Genomic DNA, 19,293 nt, shown 5'->3' with positions numbered 1-19,293 from the left:
AAAACATGATGGCATACTCCCACGCTTCATTATGTTTACTAGGAAAACTCCCCCACCAGTGACAACTCTTATCTGGTAAAAGAGCCACGTACACATACAGACATATCAGAGTCAGGGTCCCATGTCCCTCGCTGCTACTTCCTGTCCTCAAAACAGAACTCACAGAAGATAACCTTGTCTGTAGGCTGAGCTTGTACTCTGTCTCTCCTTCTCTCTTCTATTGTAGTACTGCCTTTTCTTTGATCTCTTGTGTTTGAGATCTGCGATGAGCAAAAGAAACTTAAAGTAGAGTCTAGTCCAGGTAAATGTGGAGTCTTGGATTCTGCTGAAATATTAGTGATGCTGCTAAATAAATCCACACCTCCCTCCAGTGCTTGTTCAGTAACTATATAACCCAAATTTCATGCACACACATTGCCACAGTAACAATACCACCTACTGGGGCAAGGGCTGATCTAATCATTGAAACACTGTAACCAAACTGAACATAAGGATGAAACACAATGAAAGTAAGTAGAGAAAGTTAGTTGTGACTGACTGTGAGAGGTCAGAGGGTTCACCAACTACAGTTGTTGCTACTACAGACGCACGTCAGCTCCAGACACACTACTTTCTCACTACAGCCTCCACCTGCTGTAACTAGTTTACAACAGCATACATTTGTAAACTAGTAAATTAGCTAAACGCAATGGAAGTCTGATTTAATGACTTTCAAGTTCTTGTTTCAACTACATTTTGACCTTCTCCTCCTGTGTTGATTGGATATGGGCTGCTGCTGCTGCTGTAAGTGGTGAAATGTGTCATGTCACAGTCGGCTCTCCCTCTCTGGGCTGCAATGTTGTGAATTTCAGACCTCAAGCAATCAGAACTAAAGTTAGAGGAAGCTTCAAAAAGTTGTCAGATTAAAATACACCCAAAGCTGTTAGCACATACAAATGAGCTGAGTGTGTTTTCACTCCTCATCCTCCATCCATCCAGTTTCTTAACTACTGCTAGAGGCTATCCCAGCCATTATTGGGCGAGAGGCAGAATAAACCCTGGACAGATCACCAGTCCATCGCAGGGCAGACACACAGAGACGGACAACTATTCACAACTACAGTCAATTTATAGTCACCACTTAATCTAACCCCCCCAAAATCTCTTCTAAAGCGGTGCAACAAAGCTAATATCATTGAATAGCTGTAACCAATACGTAAAATGCACCTTCTTAAGTTAGTGATATTAACAGTGAGTGTGAGTTGGTCAGCACAGGTGGAAGAACAACTCTGCATGTATTCAAGCCCATCTAAAAACTGCTGTTAGTTTTTAAAAATGCATTTAACCTTTTTTTTGTTTATTTATGCTGAGTATGAAGAGAGGCTTCATGCCAAAAAAACTCCAGCTTAGACTATATAATTGTCCCCACAATACAGCTTAATGACTATGGACTATGTCAGGAGTGTGTGTACAGTATGTCTTCTTTATGCGTGTGTATTACCGGGCTGCTCTCCTCACTGGGTGTGCGAGGCTCCTGTTGGCTCGTCTCTGTCGTGTCAGAGTCCTGCTCTGATACTGCAATCAATCACAGCAGAATCGAGTTAGACAGTTATTCGCTGTCATTATGTAACAGTGTCTAACACACGCACACCATACCAGACAAATGTATAAAATTCTTACAAGCTTTGCGAGTCTTTCGGGCGAGAGCAGCCGCCAACTCACTTTGTACCTGAAAAAGAGGAAGGTGTCATAAGACATAAACCACAAAATCATCCATCAGCTGTATCTGCTTATGTTTGCGGGCCTGGAGGGTCTGGAGCCAATATGCAACAAATAAATATAAGCACCTAGCCTTCATGCATCCATCTTTGGTCCTTCTATTCAAGTATTATACTACTGTACATACAGTACTATGCACACATGCACACACTGACCGTAGAAGTGAGCCTCTCAAGAGCTTTCATCTGGAGAATCTCACTGCAGATGTCCCTGTTTCCTTCAGAGTCCTCCTCTGACCTTGGAGACAGACACACACAGACAGGTTTATTTGCAAGTGACAAGTGCTTAAACCCTTCAGAGAAAAAAAGTTTGGTTCTCTCTACACTGCCCTCTGGTACGCCTAGAGCAGAACTACAACCAAAAACACATTTATTGCTTAGCTGGATGTTCTAACAAACCACCCTTTGTAAACGTAAATTAAATTAACATGTTGTTTAAATGTATAAAGATCCTTTATACTTTAATAAACTACATATCCTGCTGTGGATGTGAAGAAGCCTTTACATTATATTCAGTCAGGTGGACGCAACAGTGGTTACCCAAATAATGCTCCCAAAAAAAATACAGTAATTAGTATTGAAACAATTACTTACTAACATTTGCACAATTTATGGAGCCAAGAGTAGCAGATATCATCTGGTTCTAGTCTCTCCAAATAAGAAAAGTTCCTGTCGTGTTGTGTTTATAACATACAGCAGATTATATTAAATTGTGTTTTCTATGTCAATATTCCATATTCAGTGGTTTTATATGCCTGTTTTATTTCCCCTCCCATGTGTCTTTGTATTTCTTCACTGCTATCTTTGTGTCTTTGAGCACCCCCGTTCTCACTTTCATGTGGTTTCATTTAAAATAGCTCCCAGACACACCCTTATATTGAAGTCTGTGGCAACACTGCAGCTGTGTGTACATGAATTCAGAATGTATATAGATGCATAGCTCTTGTCGAAGATTTTTTACAGATCCGAGTGCATCTGTGAGTACATTTGTGTATGACTTTATATGTGTGCATGTGTGTGTGTGCTGTATAAACAGGTGGTTGTTTTGGGGTAAACTCAGCATTATTCCCACAGCAATAATACGTAGTTGTAGAGTTTGTCTTCAACAGTGGCAGACTGCACCCGAGGGCTCCACATCTAATATGTTCTCTTACAAAACCACTGTTTAGAGTGGTCTCCCACACACCGCCTCACCCCCGCACACAAACAGAAACACACTGTCCTTTCAGGACACACACACAAACTAATTTGCACACAATTTGGATTTTATCAACAGATCCCAGTGGCACTAGTAATAGTTGTGAAGGAAAGATGATGAAGCCCTGTGCGACTGTGTGTGTGTGTATACACTGTAATCTGATAAGGAAATGATAGATGCAGAAGCCCGAGAGATACTGATAACATGTAGCCCTCTGTCTGACTCTGTAGTTATCTGCACTGACACAGAGAGGCAGGTAGACCAACAGATGCCTTTAAGCAGTGAGAAAATACCTTATTTTTACTGTCACAATAGAAGCAGCATGGTGCCAGTGCTTTCCTGTTAGTATTTATGAAAATTCAAAATAACTTGCCTCCACTCTCCATTCTATCTTCTGTTAACATAAGATAACTGATGATACAACATCTGACCAAGTTGAAGAAACAACAGAAAATTATCATGTTGTCGCTGCAATTTAATGCGTGGAATGTTTCTCAACAAACGCAGAGGTCTATTAGCGGGTAGTGAGATATACAAACTCTATTCTGAGTCATCACGTTAAATTTATTCTCCTCAGGGTCATTAACTTTTTCTTTTTTTTTTTTTTAGCTGTTTGGTAATTTGGTGACTCACCACGATCCTCTGTGTACCAGAGCTGGAAGCATTGCACAGCAGGGGTGTGTCACCAATCATTAAGCAGAACAGAGCAGTATTGATATAGGATTAACATGATTGGTGGTTGCACCGGTTTCCCCTTCAGAACATGTCAAAGGTGAATACTAGTTGTAATGATGTTCTGTAGGATTTTATGTATGTTAAAGTCTTGCTGTGGACAATATATCAATTTATTTTTGATACAGATTCCTTAAAAATATAACATAATTTAGTTTTTTTTAATGTGTTTTTGTGATTTGAATAGTGCCAAGCTAACAGAAAATTAAACAAACTAACAACTGAAAGATTGTTCCACAATACCGGTTTTGATTTGAGAAGGTAGATTCAAAGGCATTTTTTTTTTATATACTGTAAAAAGTAAATAAATAAAACAGGAACTGGTTGGATGTCCTCCACTCAAGCCAAAATGTTCCTACAACATTCTGCAAGGTTTGTTTGTTCGTTTTAAACACACAAGGCATGCATGGTTTATGACCAGAGCACCATGCAAAGCAAGCGTGTACTCTTCTCTCAAGCTAATGTGTTGTATTTTAGCTCCTGGAAATTCTGCTGTCCCAGCACAGTGGTAGACTGAAGGCACTGGCATCTAAAGAACCTCCTTCTCCTATTACACCAAACAAAAAAGTATGCATATAGATGATGTAATGTATATAGTATACAGAACACCATGATGTGGGAACAAACACTTTGTATAAAACATAACTTTGTGTTTATAAGTTGTATTTTGAGATTTTTCCTTATTTTGCCACTGTCATTATAAAACATTATAAAGTAATTATATAATCCTATACGGGCTGTGGGCTCAATGTGTAAACAAATATACAGTAATAGCCCTGCCAGAAGATTAGTCTTTGTGAACCTGACACTGTAGTTTGGCTTAATGTTGTAGTGCACCACACATATCTAATACTGTTTAAACGGTTGTTTCTATACAGGATGACAAAAATATTCATCATTCTAAGCATAATGTGAAAACATCAATATACGAAGACCACAAAGCCTTAATGTTGTTTTCTGCAGGGCTTTTGTATGTCTTTGATAATATAATACTGTGAAGTTGCTCATATCAGTGTGTAAGGGGCAGAAATCAGTGCTCATGCATCAGTGTGCTAGATGCAGTGGTATTGATATATAAATATTAACTTTTCTATGATCAGTTAACGCCCCTATAGCTACACCTGACATAGACTAGGTTATATAAAAGAACTCAAGTAGAATATTCTTCTACAACAAAGGCAATGTGCAGATCACGTTTTTTATATTTAGGCTTAAACAGATAATCTTCTCACACAGCCACTTTAATAACATTAATATTTGACTCACTTGGCTAAATTAGAAACTGCCTGGCCAATTTTTTAAGATTTATTCATGGTGATATGATGCATGAAGCTGAAGTACAAAACCTGCTTACAACAATAATGTTTGTGCTTAAAGCATTTTTTTTTTTAAACTAATTTTTTTCTGCCAAGCACTAAAGTGAAGAATGAACAATAAAGTAACCTCAAGTAGCCCAACAGAAAATATTATTGTTCAGACAATGCAATCCTTAGGGGCATGCTGACATTGTTTACAGGAATTGATTAATGGCACACAATAAAAAACATCTTCTATATGAAGCCCTACCTGAACAGAAGAGGTAGTCAACCTATTTAGTGGTATGGTCTTTGTTCTTTAGTTTAAAACCACAATAACTAAGACTTTATGCATTTTTTGAATCTGGGACATTTTCCTTTTGTGATGATACCAGTGCATGCACGCAAGTTTAGGTAAAGCAGCCATCACCAGATGTTTAATTGACATAAATGTATGAAGATATCAGGATCAATGCTTTTTTAATTTAATGCTTGCCTCATTAGATGAGCAACATTAAGTGATGGTGAGCCACATTCACAACAAGCATGAGTGTCAGTTACACCTGGGTGCCTTAATAATCTTGCTACAGCATATTCAAAAACAGCATTTCTCAAACTAGAAATTTAGTAACAACACAGGATGTGAACATGCTGTACCTTCCCTTGATGTATGCACAAGCAGCGTAAAGATAAACTCATGATAAGAAACCTGTTCCAAACAGATATGGTATCTAGTATATTTCTGCCATATATAGATGTGCAAGGAAGTACATATTGAAGTACATATATATGGGTACAAGCACTACAACAGAATTTGTACCTGAGTGCTCACTGACCCCATTAAATTCTCTGCCAGGTCTCACTGCCAGTATTGATTTTACATACAGAATTAGTGTTTGTAAACCTACTGGTAATAATTTGAATAATAATAATAATAATAATAAGTTTGTTTCTTTCTTTTTACAGTGCACAGAAAGTATTCTCAGCACTTACCTTTTTTACACATTTTGTTATGTTACAGCCTTATTAAGTCATTATTTACCTCAAAATTCTACAAACAATATCCCATAGCGGCAGGAACTAGTTTTGATCGAGAGAAAGATGAATGCAGTAATGGACAGAGAAAACCTGTTCCAGAGCACAGACCGTGGGAACAGTTCATCTTTCATCAGTTCATCGCAGCTCTGTGAATGTCCTTTAGTGGTCCAGCCAGAGCCCAGACTTGAACCCGACTGATGATCTCTCGAGAGATCTGAAAATGCCTTTGCATCAACACTCCCCATCCAACCTAATGGAGCTTGAGGTAGTGCAAAGGAGAATGTGAGAAACTGCCCAAAAATAGGTGCCAAGCTTGTAGCATCATTATCAAAAAAGACTTGAGGCTGTAATTGGTGCTAAAGGTGCTTCAGCAAAGTTTAGAGCAAAGTAATTTTTTCATTTTTTTATTTTTACTAAAATAGAATAATAAGATAAATAAGATTGCAAACAAAACTGTTACACATTGTCATTATAGGGTATTTTTTGTAGAATTTTGAAGAAAATATTCTTCCATCTTGGAAGAAGGCTGTAACATAACGAAATGTGGAAAAAGTAGTAGTTCTAAAAAGAATCAGCATAAATAGACCAAGTCTCTTAGAAGCAGCCAGTGGCGTCACATCAGGTGTTTTCCCTCACAGCTACAACTGTTCTCCTTTACACGGACAAGAGAGAGAGAGAGAAAGAAGACGGGATGTGTGTAGTGGAAAGAGAGAAACAATGCCTGCAGAGAAGTAGTGTCAAAGAGACACAGACAGCAGCAGGGTCAAAGTGATAGACAAGATTCACAATGTTGAATACAAAAACATTGTCTCTCATCTGAAAAAAGATGCATTTTACAGATCTCGTTCTGAGCAAAATACTACAAAATATTTGGGCCACTACTTTGTTTCACATATAAACTTCATCTACATGAATTCTTAGGATAACAACACAGTATATCTTCTCTCCTTCATGTGGAGAGAAGAAACAATTGTGAGTGTATATGAAATACACTACATGCTAAATACATGGTCTTAACCTTATTATGTCAAGTGCCATGAGATGATTTTGTGCTATATAAACAAATTGCAGTAAACTGTATTGAATATATATTAGTAGGTTTAACATTCCCTTGCCCTTCCTGCCACACTCTATCCCTGGGGACTGTAAATATAAATGAAGTAAACACAACAAATGTGTTGACGTGTGCTCTTGTTCCTCCACTCGCCATATACAGTATACTCTACTTTTCATTACCCCTCCACTGGTCTCACTATCTTTCTCTGACTGACAGATTGAGTTCAGGAGCAGCCTCAGCAGGAATCCCACACGCAGGAGCAGCAAAGTAGAGAACTACAGCTGACACCACTCTGCGAGTGCATGTGCAAGTGTGTATCAGAGACATCATCTTATGCGTGTGAGTTGCGTCTGAGTATATTGATTGTGAACGTGTGCACACAGATGTGTGTCTCACATGCACAGATTGAGGATTCAAAACATTGAAGAGAGATTATGTTTCTCACTGGAATTTGATGTGCGAGTGTATTTATGTAATGTACTTGCAGGGGTGGCCAACACTTCCACCAAATCAAACACAGTCACTTGTAATTTTTCACAGGAGATCATCGGAGAGACATGACCTCAATCACATCTCTAAACAGGAACACTGTCACTTCAACTTTGATATTTTACCAGAGTAATGAGCACCAACTTCAGGTCAATGGACATCCATCCTGTACACAACTGAGTCACGTTCACTCTGCAGCAGTTTCATTGACAACCAATGGACCAATTGAAACTAACTTGTCATTACATACTATATATCCATCCATTAGGGCTGCCACATATATATATTTTTTTTTATTTCAAATTACTAGGAAAATAGTCACTTTTAGTTCACAATGTTCAATGGCAACAGATTGTGCTCTGTAGCCCAGTGTTGCGTAGTTTGTAAACTAAACTTCTCTTCATACTCATTAATACGTACAGTGTAAGTTCTATAAGTTAAACACACTGTATGTACAAATTAAACAGCTACAAATTAGTCTATGTGATTTGTGTTAAAATTAATTGAATCAATTTACATTTTAGTTCCCCATTGTGTAAACATTTAAAGTCATTGCACCCCCCTCCGAACCAATCTATACATCTCAGCAACACTGGCAATCAGATTTCACTGGACACTTACGGGCTGTTGGCGCCTCCTCCAGAGCGGAACTGGACATACGGGGCGAGTTGTAGCAGGAGCCTAACCGCCTCTGGCCAATCCCCCTCGTTTGAGCGAAACTCACATGATGCGGAGTCACACTCTTCAAAACTGAACTGGTAGTAGGAGTTTGAGTCCGAAAACACCACCCGCTGGTCCACTGGAGAAGACATGGTGGAGAAGACACTTTAAACCTGGATAAACTCTTTGTATCAGTTATGGTGGATCAGTCAGATAAACTGTATCTGTGCAGACACACTAGCACTGACACTAAATATTATACTTTATATTTTTATAAACACGAATACTGTAACAAAATTTCCTTATTACTCAATTAAACACAGACATATGTTGTTTCAATTAATATTTACTCTAAAGATCAATTGTGTGGGAAAATGTTAGTGAACCTGGTTGCTAGTGAATAATGGAGGACGATGTTTATCTTGTGGAAAATGTATCTCGGGAACAGAATGTCAACATCTTTACTAGACTAGATCTCAGTTAAAATCCAATTAATGTGCAGGGCAAGTCATTGGGGCAGTGAATTTATGTCTCTGTTCTGGTGAAATTACCTGGTAAAGCGGTTCACTGCTTGTGTCTTTAGAGACATGTAAATTGTTGCTAATGTCACTGCAAGGTGACTATAAATTTTAAAGCACGGTCCAACCTCCAGGCATGTTGGTGTGGGTATGTGTGCATATGTGCAAGTACAGTGTGTGTAGTTGGCTTTTACCAGACAGCAGGACTCCCAGCTCCAGCAGCACCTGCCAGACACGCACAGCAGTAGTCCGACAGCGCACATACACACACTGCTCACACAGCCACTGCACCAGCTCCACGCCCACATAGCTACGCCTGTTAAAAAACACACACATTGTCAGAAAACAAGTACAGAGCCACACAGTGTTATGACGCACATACACACACTTCTTCTCCCAGCACAAAGCTTGTATTTTTTGTTTAATCAATAGCCATTGATTATTCATTAGTTCTGTGTAAGCTGTTTCCTCTAACACACTGAATGTTCTCCGTCTGCTTTCCCCCAGATTAAACTCCTTGTCTGTGTGTTTGTCGGTGTATCGGTGTGTGTTTATGTGATTGTATATAAAAGCAATACTAGTTGTTGATGTGGTGCAATATGAGAGTGCATGCATTCACATCCTGTGCTCTTCTATATAATGTTTGCGTCACTCTTTGCCCATCTTACTGCATAAACAAGCTGACTGGCCAATCAGGATGGGGCTAAACAGCAACTGGTGAGTCAATGTATATGCTTCACTGGACTAATCAATTTATTTCTGCACACAGACAGAGCCGCAAAGACATAGACAAGTGTACCGTATGATTCTGGCAAGGTGTATCTTGTCTTTAGCTGGGTATGGCCCATGAGAGAGGAAGGCATTCCTCACTGCTCGACCGGCACATGGAAAACTCTGGGAACAAGACTGACATATGCACAGAAACAAGAAAATATTTTTAAACTCCGAAAGCAAAATATTAAATAATGAAAATAAATGGGTAAAATGTCAACATTGCTTTGGACATGCAGAGAGCTAGTGTGTCTACATGTGGCTGTCATTGACCCACTCACAAGGACAGCTCAATTTCGTTGCCCTTGAGGAATGAAACATTGACTGTGTGCAATAATCCGGCCATTGACATTATAGTAAATAAGACCACGTTTCAATTAGGCTGTTTACATGGCTGCTCTTCTGTTCCATTCACATTCCACTTTACATGCTCCAGAGCAGGGTCCACTAAATGACTGATGAGCCTCCATTTACATTATGTTACATCATCAAAGACTCCAAATGCTCATGCAAATCCTAATGCAAAAATTGTGTAGCACACACATGGTGTTAATGTTGTGATGGAGAGAAGTGAGTATAGGCACCCTGAACAGACTGCGGTTACACAGCCCCGTGCACTGCGTGTTCTGACACTGTTTATCATCAAGCTGATCCCTATCCACCACAGCATTAAACCCCTTGGTGGATTTAATGTTGTGGCAAATCACGGTGTATGTAGCCACTGAAGCAAAATGTAAAAGAAAATCTAGTAAAACCATTAAAAACAACAATAGTGTTGAGGGACAACAAACAAGCAGACACAGGGGTAACAGCGCTGCACATAAATAAGGAGCACCGATGCTTCAGATGTGGATTTATTTAATTTTTAAACATTTTTACCCGTGCTTTTAATGTTGAAAGAAAACTGTACTCATGGAATATGTAAGCCTCAAGGTGGGTTTCAGAGTTCAGGATTGATCTATTTACCAAACCGCAATACAACAATGCATGCCAAATTAAGACTCTCAGTGTTTGTATGTGCAGTTCCTGAAACGTGTTTGGAAAAAGCACAAAGTTATCTCTACTGATGTCACCTGTGTTGAGGCTAAACACATAAATTTTGACCGCACAGCAAAACTAAAAAAATGACAACATCGCCTGAGTGCATGTGAGTGTGTATGTTTCCTTACCTTATGTACTGTAGGTCCGGTGCTTGGTCCAGGGATAGTGTCAGGTGATTGCTGTTGAAACAAAATACACACAAGGCGTCACACACACACACACACACACACACACACAGTAAATACACTGAACAATGAGACTTCAAGATGAGAAAGACCAGTTTTACTATTCTAGAAACACTGGTCTGGCTTCGTTTGAACTGACAGGAGTAACAACCGTTGCTCATGTACACACTTAGTTTTATTTAGTGGTTTAGGTGAAGCTTGTTGCTGTGATTTACTTTTTCAAACTGAAGGAACCCGACCATTCATTGTGTATGATTACTACACCACCTTTTCTAAATGGTTACATGTTTTTAGAGTGACACATGTTCACACCAGCACACTTAAATATCAAACTAATAGAATAGAAAACTTTAAGAATAATAAAATTAGATTTATACTGTCTTTTCTTCAATAGTAAAAATCTAATAATCAATCTACAGGAAACCATCACAACGTTAAAGAGACACCATGATAAATCTCTTCGTGGTTGCTACCATCGTGCCACCATGTTGCAACCTTTGCCCTGGGTGTATCCACTCCACCTCTGCTTCCCATATCAGGAAATAAGCTCTTAATCTTTATGGATTATTATGGTGCCAGAGGAGCTAGATGACAGTGTTGACACTGTGGTGACATACTTGTCCCAAAACAGATTAAAACGAATAGTAAGTGTTGGATCAAGTAGAGAGGAACTCACACTATGTGCAGAAACATGTTTCGGCATTTCAGTGCAATTCTGTAACAACTCATCTTGGTTTAATAGCTTAAAATGTTAAGCGACCCTAGTGTAAAACTCACAATAACAAAAATTAACAACTATTAATCATAATATTCACTTTATAAAAACAATTACAGAGATTTAGGAAGACGTCAGTTACTGTCCCGGTCACACAGGAAAACTTTACAGTGTCTATAAAGGTTTTCACCTCTGTAACATTTATTGATTTATAGCACTAAATCACTGTGGTCCGGCTTTTGACACTAATTTACATAGAAGTTATCTTTGATGTCAAATACAATTAATTTAGAAATTAATGGAAATGAAATACCAATAGCAATGAAGGTAATAATATTTACTCCTTTTACACTGACACACCTATTGTAAATGGGGCAACTAAGTGTTTTTGGAAGCTGAGTAATCAGCTGAACAGAGATCAGCCATGTGTAATCAAGGTGTGGCAAGCGATTTCAGTTTAAATACAGCAAGTTTCTGCAGGGTCCAAAGTTTCCTGGCAAAATAGAGACAATGGAAATATGTGAAATTTTTCAAGGTAGTAAAACCTGAACTACGGCTAATTAAGTAGGTAAGTAAATGGTAAGTAAGGTAACGTTAATCATTAAATAATAGTAATAATAATCATTGTATGGCTCCACACTGAAAACTGGGTCACGATGCAAAAATTCAGAAATGCAGGCCATTAAGTGGCCCGTGTCCAATCTAACAGAGCAAGTTGCATAGGAGACAATAGAGAAACAATAAGGTGGAAAAAGGTGGTCTGACGAGAGCAGGTCCTGAGCCAGCTTAAGTAGTTTTACAAAGAACAATTGAGGGAAAAATGTTGTTGAAAACTAACAGAACTACTCACATAAACTCACGTGTTAGAACTGTTAGATTTTCTGTTGATAATTGGAAAATAATTTACTAAAATACTAAAATGAAAATGAATATTTTATTTTATAGATATTACGAAAACATCTGCATTGGATTTAATCTTGGAATATAACAGTACAATTTTTCAACATAAAATCAACATATTTATAGAAAATATCACATACCGCTATGACAAACACAGAGTGTATCTCTGCTCCTCGTCTTAGTATGACAATCACGTTGCTAGTGTTCATTAAAAACAGACAGACGAGAACCTCCTGCAATAGGAGTGTAACTGGTTCTCAGTCAGTGGAGCAGGATCACTGAAAGAGTTGTGGGTTTGACTCCCTCTGGAAACATTCACAGAAAACGGAGCAATCACTGCTGCCCCTTGCCTCTCACTGGCTGACGATAACAAAACACCAGAAGACGATGAAGAGACAGACACGCTGGGCTCAAATTATGAAGCAAATGAAAAGAACCTAGGCAACTGTGGAAGATGGATGTAGACGCAAAAATATAAATGAGTTAGACTGCAAGGGGAGAAAAGAAGAGAGGCGGCCTGAGCAATTCACAAGTCTATGAATATATGACAGGGGAATATGAGCATGACAGATGGAGAGGGAGAGAGACGGGGAAGTGAGAGTGAGAGACGAAGAGATCGTTTTAATTGTAACAGTGAAACAGAGAAAGAGTGAGCAAGATTGAGACAAAGGGGAAGAAATGCTCGGCTGTGGCTCTGAGTCGCAAGAAAATGAAATAGAGGCACGATTGGGGAGATGTGGAGCAGTGTGCGTGATCCTTATTAGAGCAATGATACTGTCTCGGATGTCGCACACACACAAGCAAGCAGTCACATCTGACTGCTCAAGCTCAAAGCTCACAACTTATCATTAAAGGAGTAGTCCAACATTTTAGCCTTTTCTTGCCAATGGTTAGAGCAGGAGGTCAAGTCCACTCTCATGTTAGTCTCATAAATATGAACGGCCAGCAACCACTGGCTCATGTTAGGTTGGAAACAGTTAGCAAGGCTCATCTACTTTGGTGTTTTAAGACTCTCAGTTAAACCTGGAGCGTACTACCTGCAGAGGACCATGCACATGCTTTTCTGCAGGTGAGCGCGCTTGTTTAGGAGTGATGCCACCTGTTCATCAGAAGGTGCACGTCAATAAGATTCGGGTTGTATGTATCAGTTAAGAACAAATCTGTTCATATGAGTGGGTTTTGCACAAGCCCTGCTCTGTGCCGGTCACTGTTGATCAGTCTACAGCACTACACACGATGCTGCTGTAGAAGAAAAAAGCAGGTGTAGTCAAACTTCATGGTTCCATATCTAAACTTCTAAACATTCGCAACGTGTGCGCTGAGCTCTGTGTCATTTTATGTTGTTTCTGATCTTTAGAAATGTGTTTGTTTTCCAGTTATCTGTGCATGTTGGAAGAAAGCGATTGGGTCAGTTGGTTTCGACCAATGATTTTCAACCTGTCAAGATGCACATAAAAAAAAAACCCACATGGGTTTTCAAGCTACGAATCTAACTACCAATCACCCTGTTTTTCTAGCTTTTAAGCTATGAGTATGTGCTGCTCCTCTTTGTTGTATGTCATAGGAAACCAAATATATTTGGGTTTGCCAGCTCTAAGAAGCACTGGTTCTGGAGAACACCTAAAAAAAAAAAAAAAGAGGAGTGCTTTTTCCTGTGTGTCTGAAGACATGCAGTATTTGGACTGGGGGTTAAGCAGAGCACACCAGCCAGCCAAGCACACAGACTAAATAAATTGCTTCTGACTATTGTTATCTCTTTCTCGCTCTTTCTCTCTCTCCTTTTTTGTCTTGGTCGCTCTATCTTATCTCTGCATCTCTTCGTCTGCTTGTCTGGCGAACACAGATCTCCCAGCGGGTCTTTGTTTCTCACAAACACAGTCCAGACACACCACCACTAGAGGTGTTTCATTCATACTGTATCACATGACGAGAGAACTGTCTGCTGTCCGTGCTCTTCTGAGCCTCTGTGTCACTTCTTCGATTTCTCTCTGCACAAACATCATGCATTCCTTCATCGCAGGGCGCACAGCCGATTGCTGTCATTACACCGAAGGCCAAAAGACCGCGACAGAGAAGAAGAGAAGAAGAAAAGAGAAGATGAATGAGAGCTATAAAGAGGGAGCACATGCTGACACGCTTATCTGTGTGATGACTTCAAAGTGTGTGTACAGAGAGAGAGAGAGCAGGAGAGAGAGCGAGGTCATTATCTGCAAGAAATGGATTACTCTCCGATTAGATTGCTGAGCACAGTGAAGAGCTGCGGCACCGTTTGCTTGGCAAGCCGCCTCACATTCACATTAAGCTCCTGTCAACTGCTCGACAGATCTGTCATACAAGGGAGTCAAAGTGGAGACAAATGTAACTCAACAAATACACTTACAGTACATTCAGTGTCTAATGTGGCAAGAAAAGGTATGTGAACCTTGAAATTTTGTGTTTTTTTTTTGCATTAATTTGTCACAAAATGTGATCCGATCTTCATCTAAGTCATGAGTATTAACAAATATAATGTGCCTAACATAATAACACAAACAAATTCTGATCTTTCACGTCTTTATTGAGAACAACCATAAAATCTCATAGTGCGAATGGAAAAAGTATGTGAACCCTTGGAATTAATAACTGATTAGCCAGTTCCAAAGACAAAGACATGATAGATCTGATTTTGTTGTTACTTTAGGCACATTATATTTGTTAATACTCTTGACTTAGACAGAGATCAGATCACATTTTATAACAAATGAATACAGAAAACCACGAAATGCCAAAAGGTACACATACTTGTCTAACGATCATTTGTAACTACTGGATCCAGATTAAATGCACAAGGTTAAATGATGTATTTCACAACAATGACACACTTGTCACAGTACTAATTGTTCCAGTCAAATTACATGGTTCTAGTGATAACGTGCTTATGTTCGTACAGTCACTCACTTTGCTTCTCTTTCATCTTTGTTATCTCAATGTATAATGCAGTTGCATGGATGCGTAATACTGCTGGCAGACACAAAAATACATCACAAGCCAGGATTTTTCCTGCATGTATAATGCAGAAATTAGATCATCTAAATAATGCCATCAACTTTCCTCTACAATAGTGATTATAAAGTCTTATAGTTCACATTATGAGTATGTTAAGTTTCATAATCTCATTTTACAGCCTGTGTTTTGAGCAGCATACAGTGTCAGGGTCAGAGCACTGATGACACAAAAAAAGCTCAGTTTTGGTGTCACCAGCAACAACAGAACATACTGCCACTTCAGGTTGACATGTTAGTATCTGTCCCGCTAGCAGTACTGCTGGTTACTTAAAGCACTACCTTTCCTAACACATTTCCTCACCAGCAGGCTGATTCATATTATATGACATAAAACAGGCCGATTACAATAGACTCAAAAGGGAAACATGTTTAAAACCTGACTTAAGTGTAGTTAGGGACGAGGTGCAAGTCCAGTTCTGAATCTGCTTACCTAATCAAAATTCTTCCCAAGCCCTCACTAGTTCTTTTTGAGTACAAACAAAAGGTATACTTAGGGATCCAAGACTAATGACATTAATAACACAACCATTAGGCTGAGGCTGAGCACATGGTTTTCAGATTATCAAAAATGCTAAAATCCTCTGTAGTTTTAATTGGTTTTGTGTTGTTGAGTAATCACACCGTACACAAAACAGAGAATATAAGTGGAAGAGTTAACAGGAGACTCATTCAGCCACAGAGCTTACTGAATGCTTTGTTTTACCAACTAGGAGCCAGATGCAAACTGGACCCACCAAGCACAACCCATCAGAACGCAAAGCAACCCAAGTTTCCCCTAAATAAACTTCTACAGAGCACTCTGGTAAATGTGGAAAAAGTTGAAAACTAATGTTTTCTTCAAGCAAATCTCTCTGTTCCTTCGACATCACCACCAATTGGATAGGGCAGGATTAATTAACTTAACACTAGAGCAAGTCCCAACAGAGAATAATGTTAAACAGGATACTCCTGCTGCAGGCTGGAACTGAAGGTGACAGATGGCCCTGTGAAGCACAACAGTTTCAATTCACAGTAATGTAAAATAATGCGTATGACAGATGTTTCACAGTTGTTCACAATCCTAAATATTAGAACCAAAAACAGACGATAGCTCAAGAACGCTGCTCGAGTGCAGTGATTGGAGATCAAGGCGCTATTTGTTTTTTAGCATTCACAATTGTGAATGCTATTACTGTGAGTGCAAAAACATATTCCTGGTGCTGTAGTTCCATCCTTCTAGAAAATGCAAAAATGCATCTGTGCACATACAAGTGTGTGTGTGTGTGAATGTGTGCCAGGTGAAGCATAGCCAACTAGAACCAGTCTGCACAGAACAGCCATACCTTTTCACTATTTACCCACGCCTCATCACACACACACACACAAAGTAGAAAATTAAAAAGTACTCTTTTAAACTACAACTCAGCTACAACTCCCTTATTTGCTTCTCTTTAATCATATTACAGAAACCAGACAGGTCTGAGGAAAACAGAGCGGCCTCAATGTGCAGGACATTCAAACATCACTTAAAATAACATGATGTAACGTGACATAAACTGTTCACCTCCTAGGTCCAAAGTGGCTTTACGCCACAAACGTCGAATATTTTTAGCATATTTGGCAGCAGTGGGACTAGAAGTCCTGGCACTCTGTCTGTGATTCCCAAAGTGGAAATCAGGGGCACGTTTTCTTCTGGCTGCCACTGATAATGAAGATGAGCGGAGCTGACACACCGAGCAGCTCTTTGGCTTGTCGGACGTCTTTGTGCCACATCAGGGCACGTAAAGTCTGACACATTTACTGCTTAGTTGACCAATCATCACGAAAAGAACCAGAGCACCTATGAGATAGATTTCAGGTGGTGCAAAAGTGTTGCAATATTACAGATGAGACAGAGACATGCTTACCTACAACGCAAAGAGCTGCCTGATAACATAAAGTTGGTCTATTATTTTTCATTGATGCAAAAATATCAGTTGACAAATGGAGGATCCACTGATTTTCATTAGATTGTGGTTCGATAAACCATCTGAAGGAACCCTGAGCTCGGAGAAATTGCAACTTATGGGTTTTCATCATTTTTGATTCTCTATAGCGTAAGTGTGCGTGCGTGCGCGTGTGTGTGCGCGCCGGTGTGTGTGTGGGGGGGGGGTGATGGCGTTGCCTTGACTACCGGAGTGTGAAGGTATGGTGTCCAACAGCACCTCAGGTTATTTTGGATGTAGCGCATAAACCCACACACACGCACACGCACACGCACGCACACGCGCAGAGAGCGTGAGACAGGCTGCCTCTGCGACAGGAAGCTCGTAACCAAATGAAAACACCTGAGTCGTGACGAGGTTGCGAATGAGCCCCGGAGCTCGGCTCGGCGTCGAGAGACGAACACCGTTTCCCGGGCGGCGAACGCGGAAGCGCCCGGTGTGAAATACTCACGCTCTTCTTCCGCAGGTGCAGCCCGTGCTTGAGCAGCCCCGGCAGATCCCGGATTTTGTGTTTGAGCTGAGCCGGGTCCCGTGCGCTCCGGTTCCACCGCAAGCCCGCGAGCAAGCCGTCCTCTGCGGGCTCCGCGTCCTCCATGGCTGGTCCTCCTCCTCCTCCTCGCGTCTGTCCTCGCGCTGTCTACTGCATCCTCAGAAGGCGCACGTTAGCCATGTCTCTCTCTCTCTCTCTCTCTCTCTCTCCCTGCCTCGCGCTCACCGCGCGCGACGTTACCGACCTACTGCTACTGAGTGTGCACCGCAGCACGCGACGCTGCTGCTCCACCCAGCGGCTCGCGCGTCCTCCTCTGGCGGCAGCAGGTTAATGTGTGGGTGTGCGCGTGGGTCACAGGTGCGGGGGGAAAAAGAAATAAAAATAAAAAGCATTGCAATCACTTCCACGTCGGATTCTCTGGAGTGGAAAAAAAAAAAAGGAAAAAGCGAACAAGTTGTAGCGGTGTCGTCGTTTCACGCTCGGTAGCCTGTGAGTTTCTACATTTATTACAACAGCAGAGACACAAGTCTCTGCGGGGCAGGGAGGAGAGAGCCGAGCACGACGCACCCGGGAGGGCTACGTCATCACATTACCTGGCTCCAATTTCCATAGGTAAACAAAGAGAAGCCACAGTGTGTGTGTGTGTGTGTGTGTGTGAGAGAGAGAGAGACAGAGCGAGGGGGGTGGGGGATAGGTGTGACACCTAGAAGCCATTTTTCAGGTTTCAAGCTGTGGAGCCCACTGATTCCAGTTTAACCTGAGCCTGAATGTGATGGATTACTGAATGGACCTGCCGTCTCATCAAGACCATAAAGAGGCACAAAGCTGCATGGTTTGTGTTTGTGTCTCTCTCTTTTTCAGTGGACTCCTTCTTCTATACATCATGTCATCATGGCTACATTTGCCCAGCCTTAAACTGCTTTTGAAATAACCCACGGTAGCTGCATCTGCAAGTTAAGTTATCACGTAGCAATAATCTGTTTCCTCCAGGCCAATTTGTGCTTTTGTGCTGTGCAACAAGAAGGTGTTCTTCTGGAAATTCAGAAAACGGAAATTAGTTTTTTCGTCAATCATTCAGCTCTTGCAGTGGATCAACAGTGACCCACAAAGGTCAAAGCAGCCTGGGTCAAAGTTCTACAAATCTGACCTCTCAGCACTACCTGCACAGACTTGTCGCTACACTCCACATACACAATCAAGGAGGTATGCACAAAATCTGTCTTCTGCAATAATGCAAATTATTATCCAAATAATTCACCTTATAATGATTGTTTAAATACATCGACATGAAAAAGTAATATAGCGTTCAGCCACACTGTAATCAGACTTCATAAACTCTTAAGTATCCATATCAAGTAAGTAATTAGCTTCAAAAATGCAGTAATGGTCAGTCATTAGCATAACACTGTGTCAAATTAAGCTCAGTGGATCTATGGAAT

The 19,293-nt window shown here is 40.4% G+C and overlaps 1 protein-coding gene across 2 annotated transcripts in view; it reads right to left on the bottom strand.

Moving 5' to 3' along the window:
* rapgef5a (Rap guanine nucleotide exchange factor (GEF) 5a) overlaps positions 1-18,296 on the bottom strand; it is a 41,804-nt gene extending 23,508 nt beyond the window's left edge. Inside the window, exons 1-8 of one of the 2 annotated variants that reach the window (XM_026348227.1) lie at positions 17,816-18,296; positions 10,685-10,735; positions 9,544-9,650; positions 8,939-9,060; positions 8,188-8,365; positions 1,914-1,995; positions 1,660-1,708; positions 1,481-1,554 (exon numbers count right to left, since the gene is read on the bottom strand). In XM_026348227.1, the coding sequence (XP_026204012.1) occupies positions 1,481-1,554; positions 1,660-1,708; positions 1,914-1,995; positions 8,188-8,365; positions 8,939-9,060; positions 9,544-9,650; positions 10,685-10,735; positions 17,816-17,959 (807 nt within the window). In that variant the 5' untranslated portion in view covers positions 17,960-18,296. The remainder of the gene's footprint in view (positions 1-1,480; positions 1,555-1,659; positions 1,709-1,913; positions 1,996-8,187; positions 8,366-8,938; positions 9,061-9,543; positions 9,651-10,684; positions 10,736-17,815) is intronic. The other variant, XM_026348228.1, reaches the window with a different exon arrangement.
* Between the last annotated feature and the right edge of the window lie 997 nt (positions 18,297-19,293).

The sequence above is a fragment of the Anabas testudineus genome, chromosome 11, assembly GCF_900324465.2.
Source record: "Anabas testudineus chromosome 11, fAnaTes1.2, whole genome shotgun sequence".
NCBI lineage: Eukaryota > Metazoa > Chordata > Actinopteri > Anabantiformes > Anabantidae > Anabas > Anabas testudineus.
Note: the sequence above shows the minus strand (reverse complement) of the source record. Positions and strands in the feature narration are given on the sequence as shown.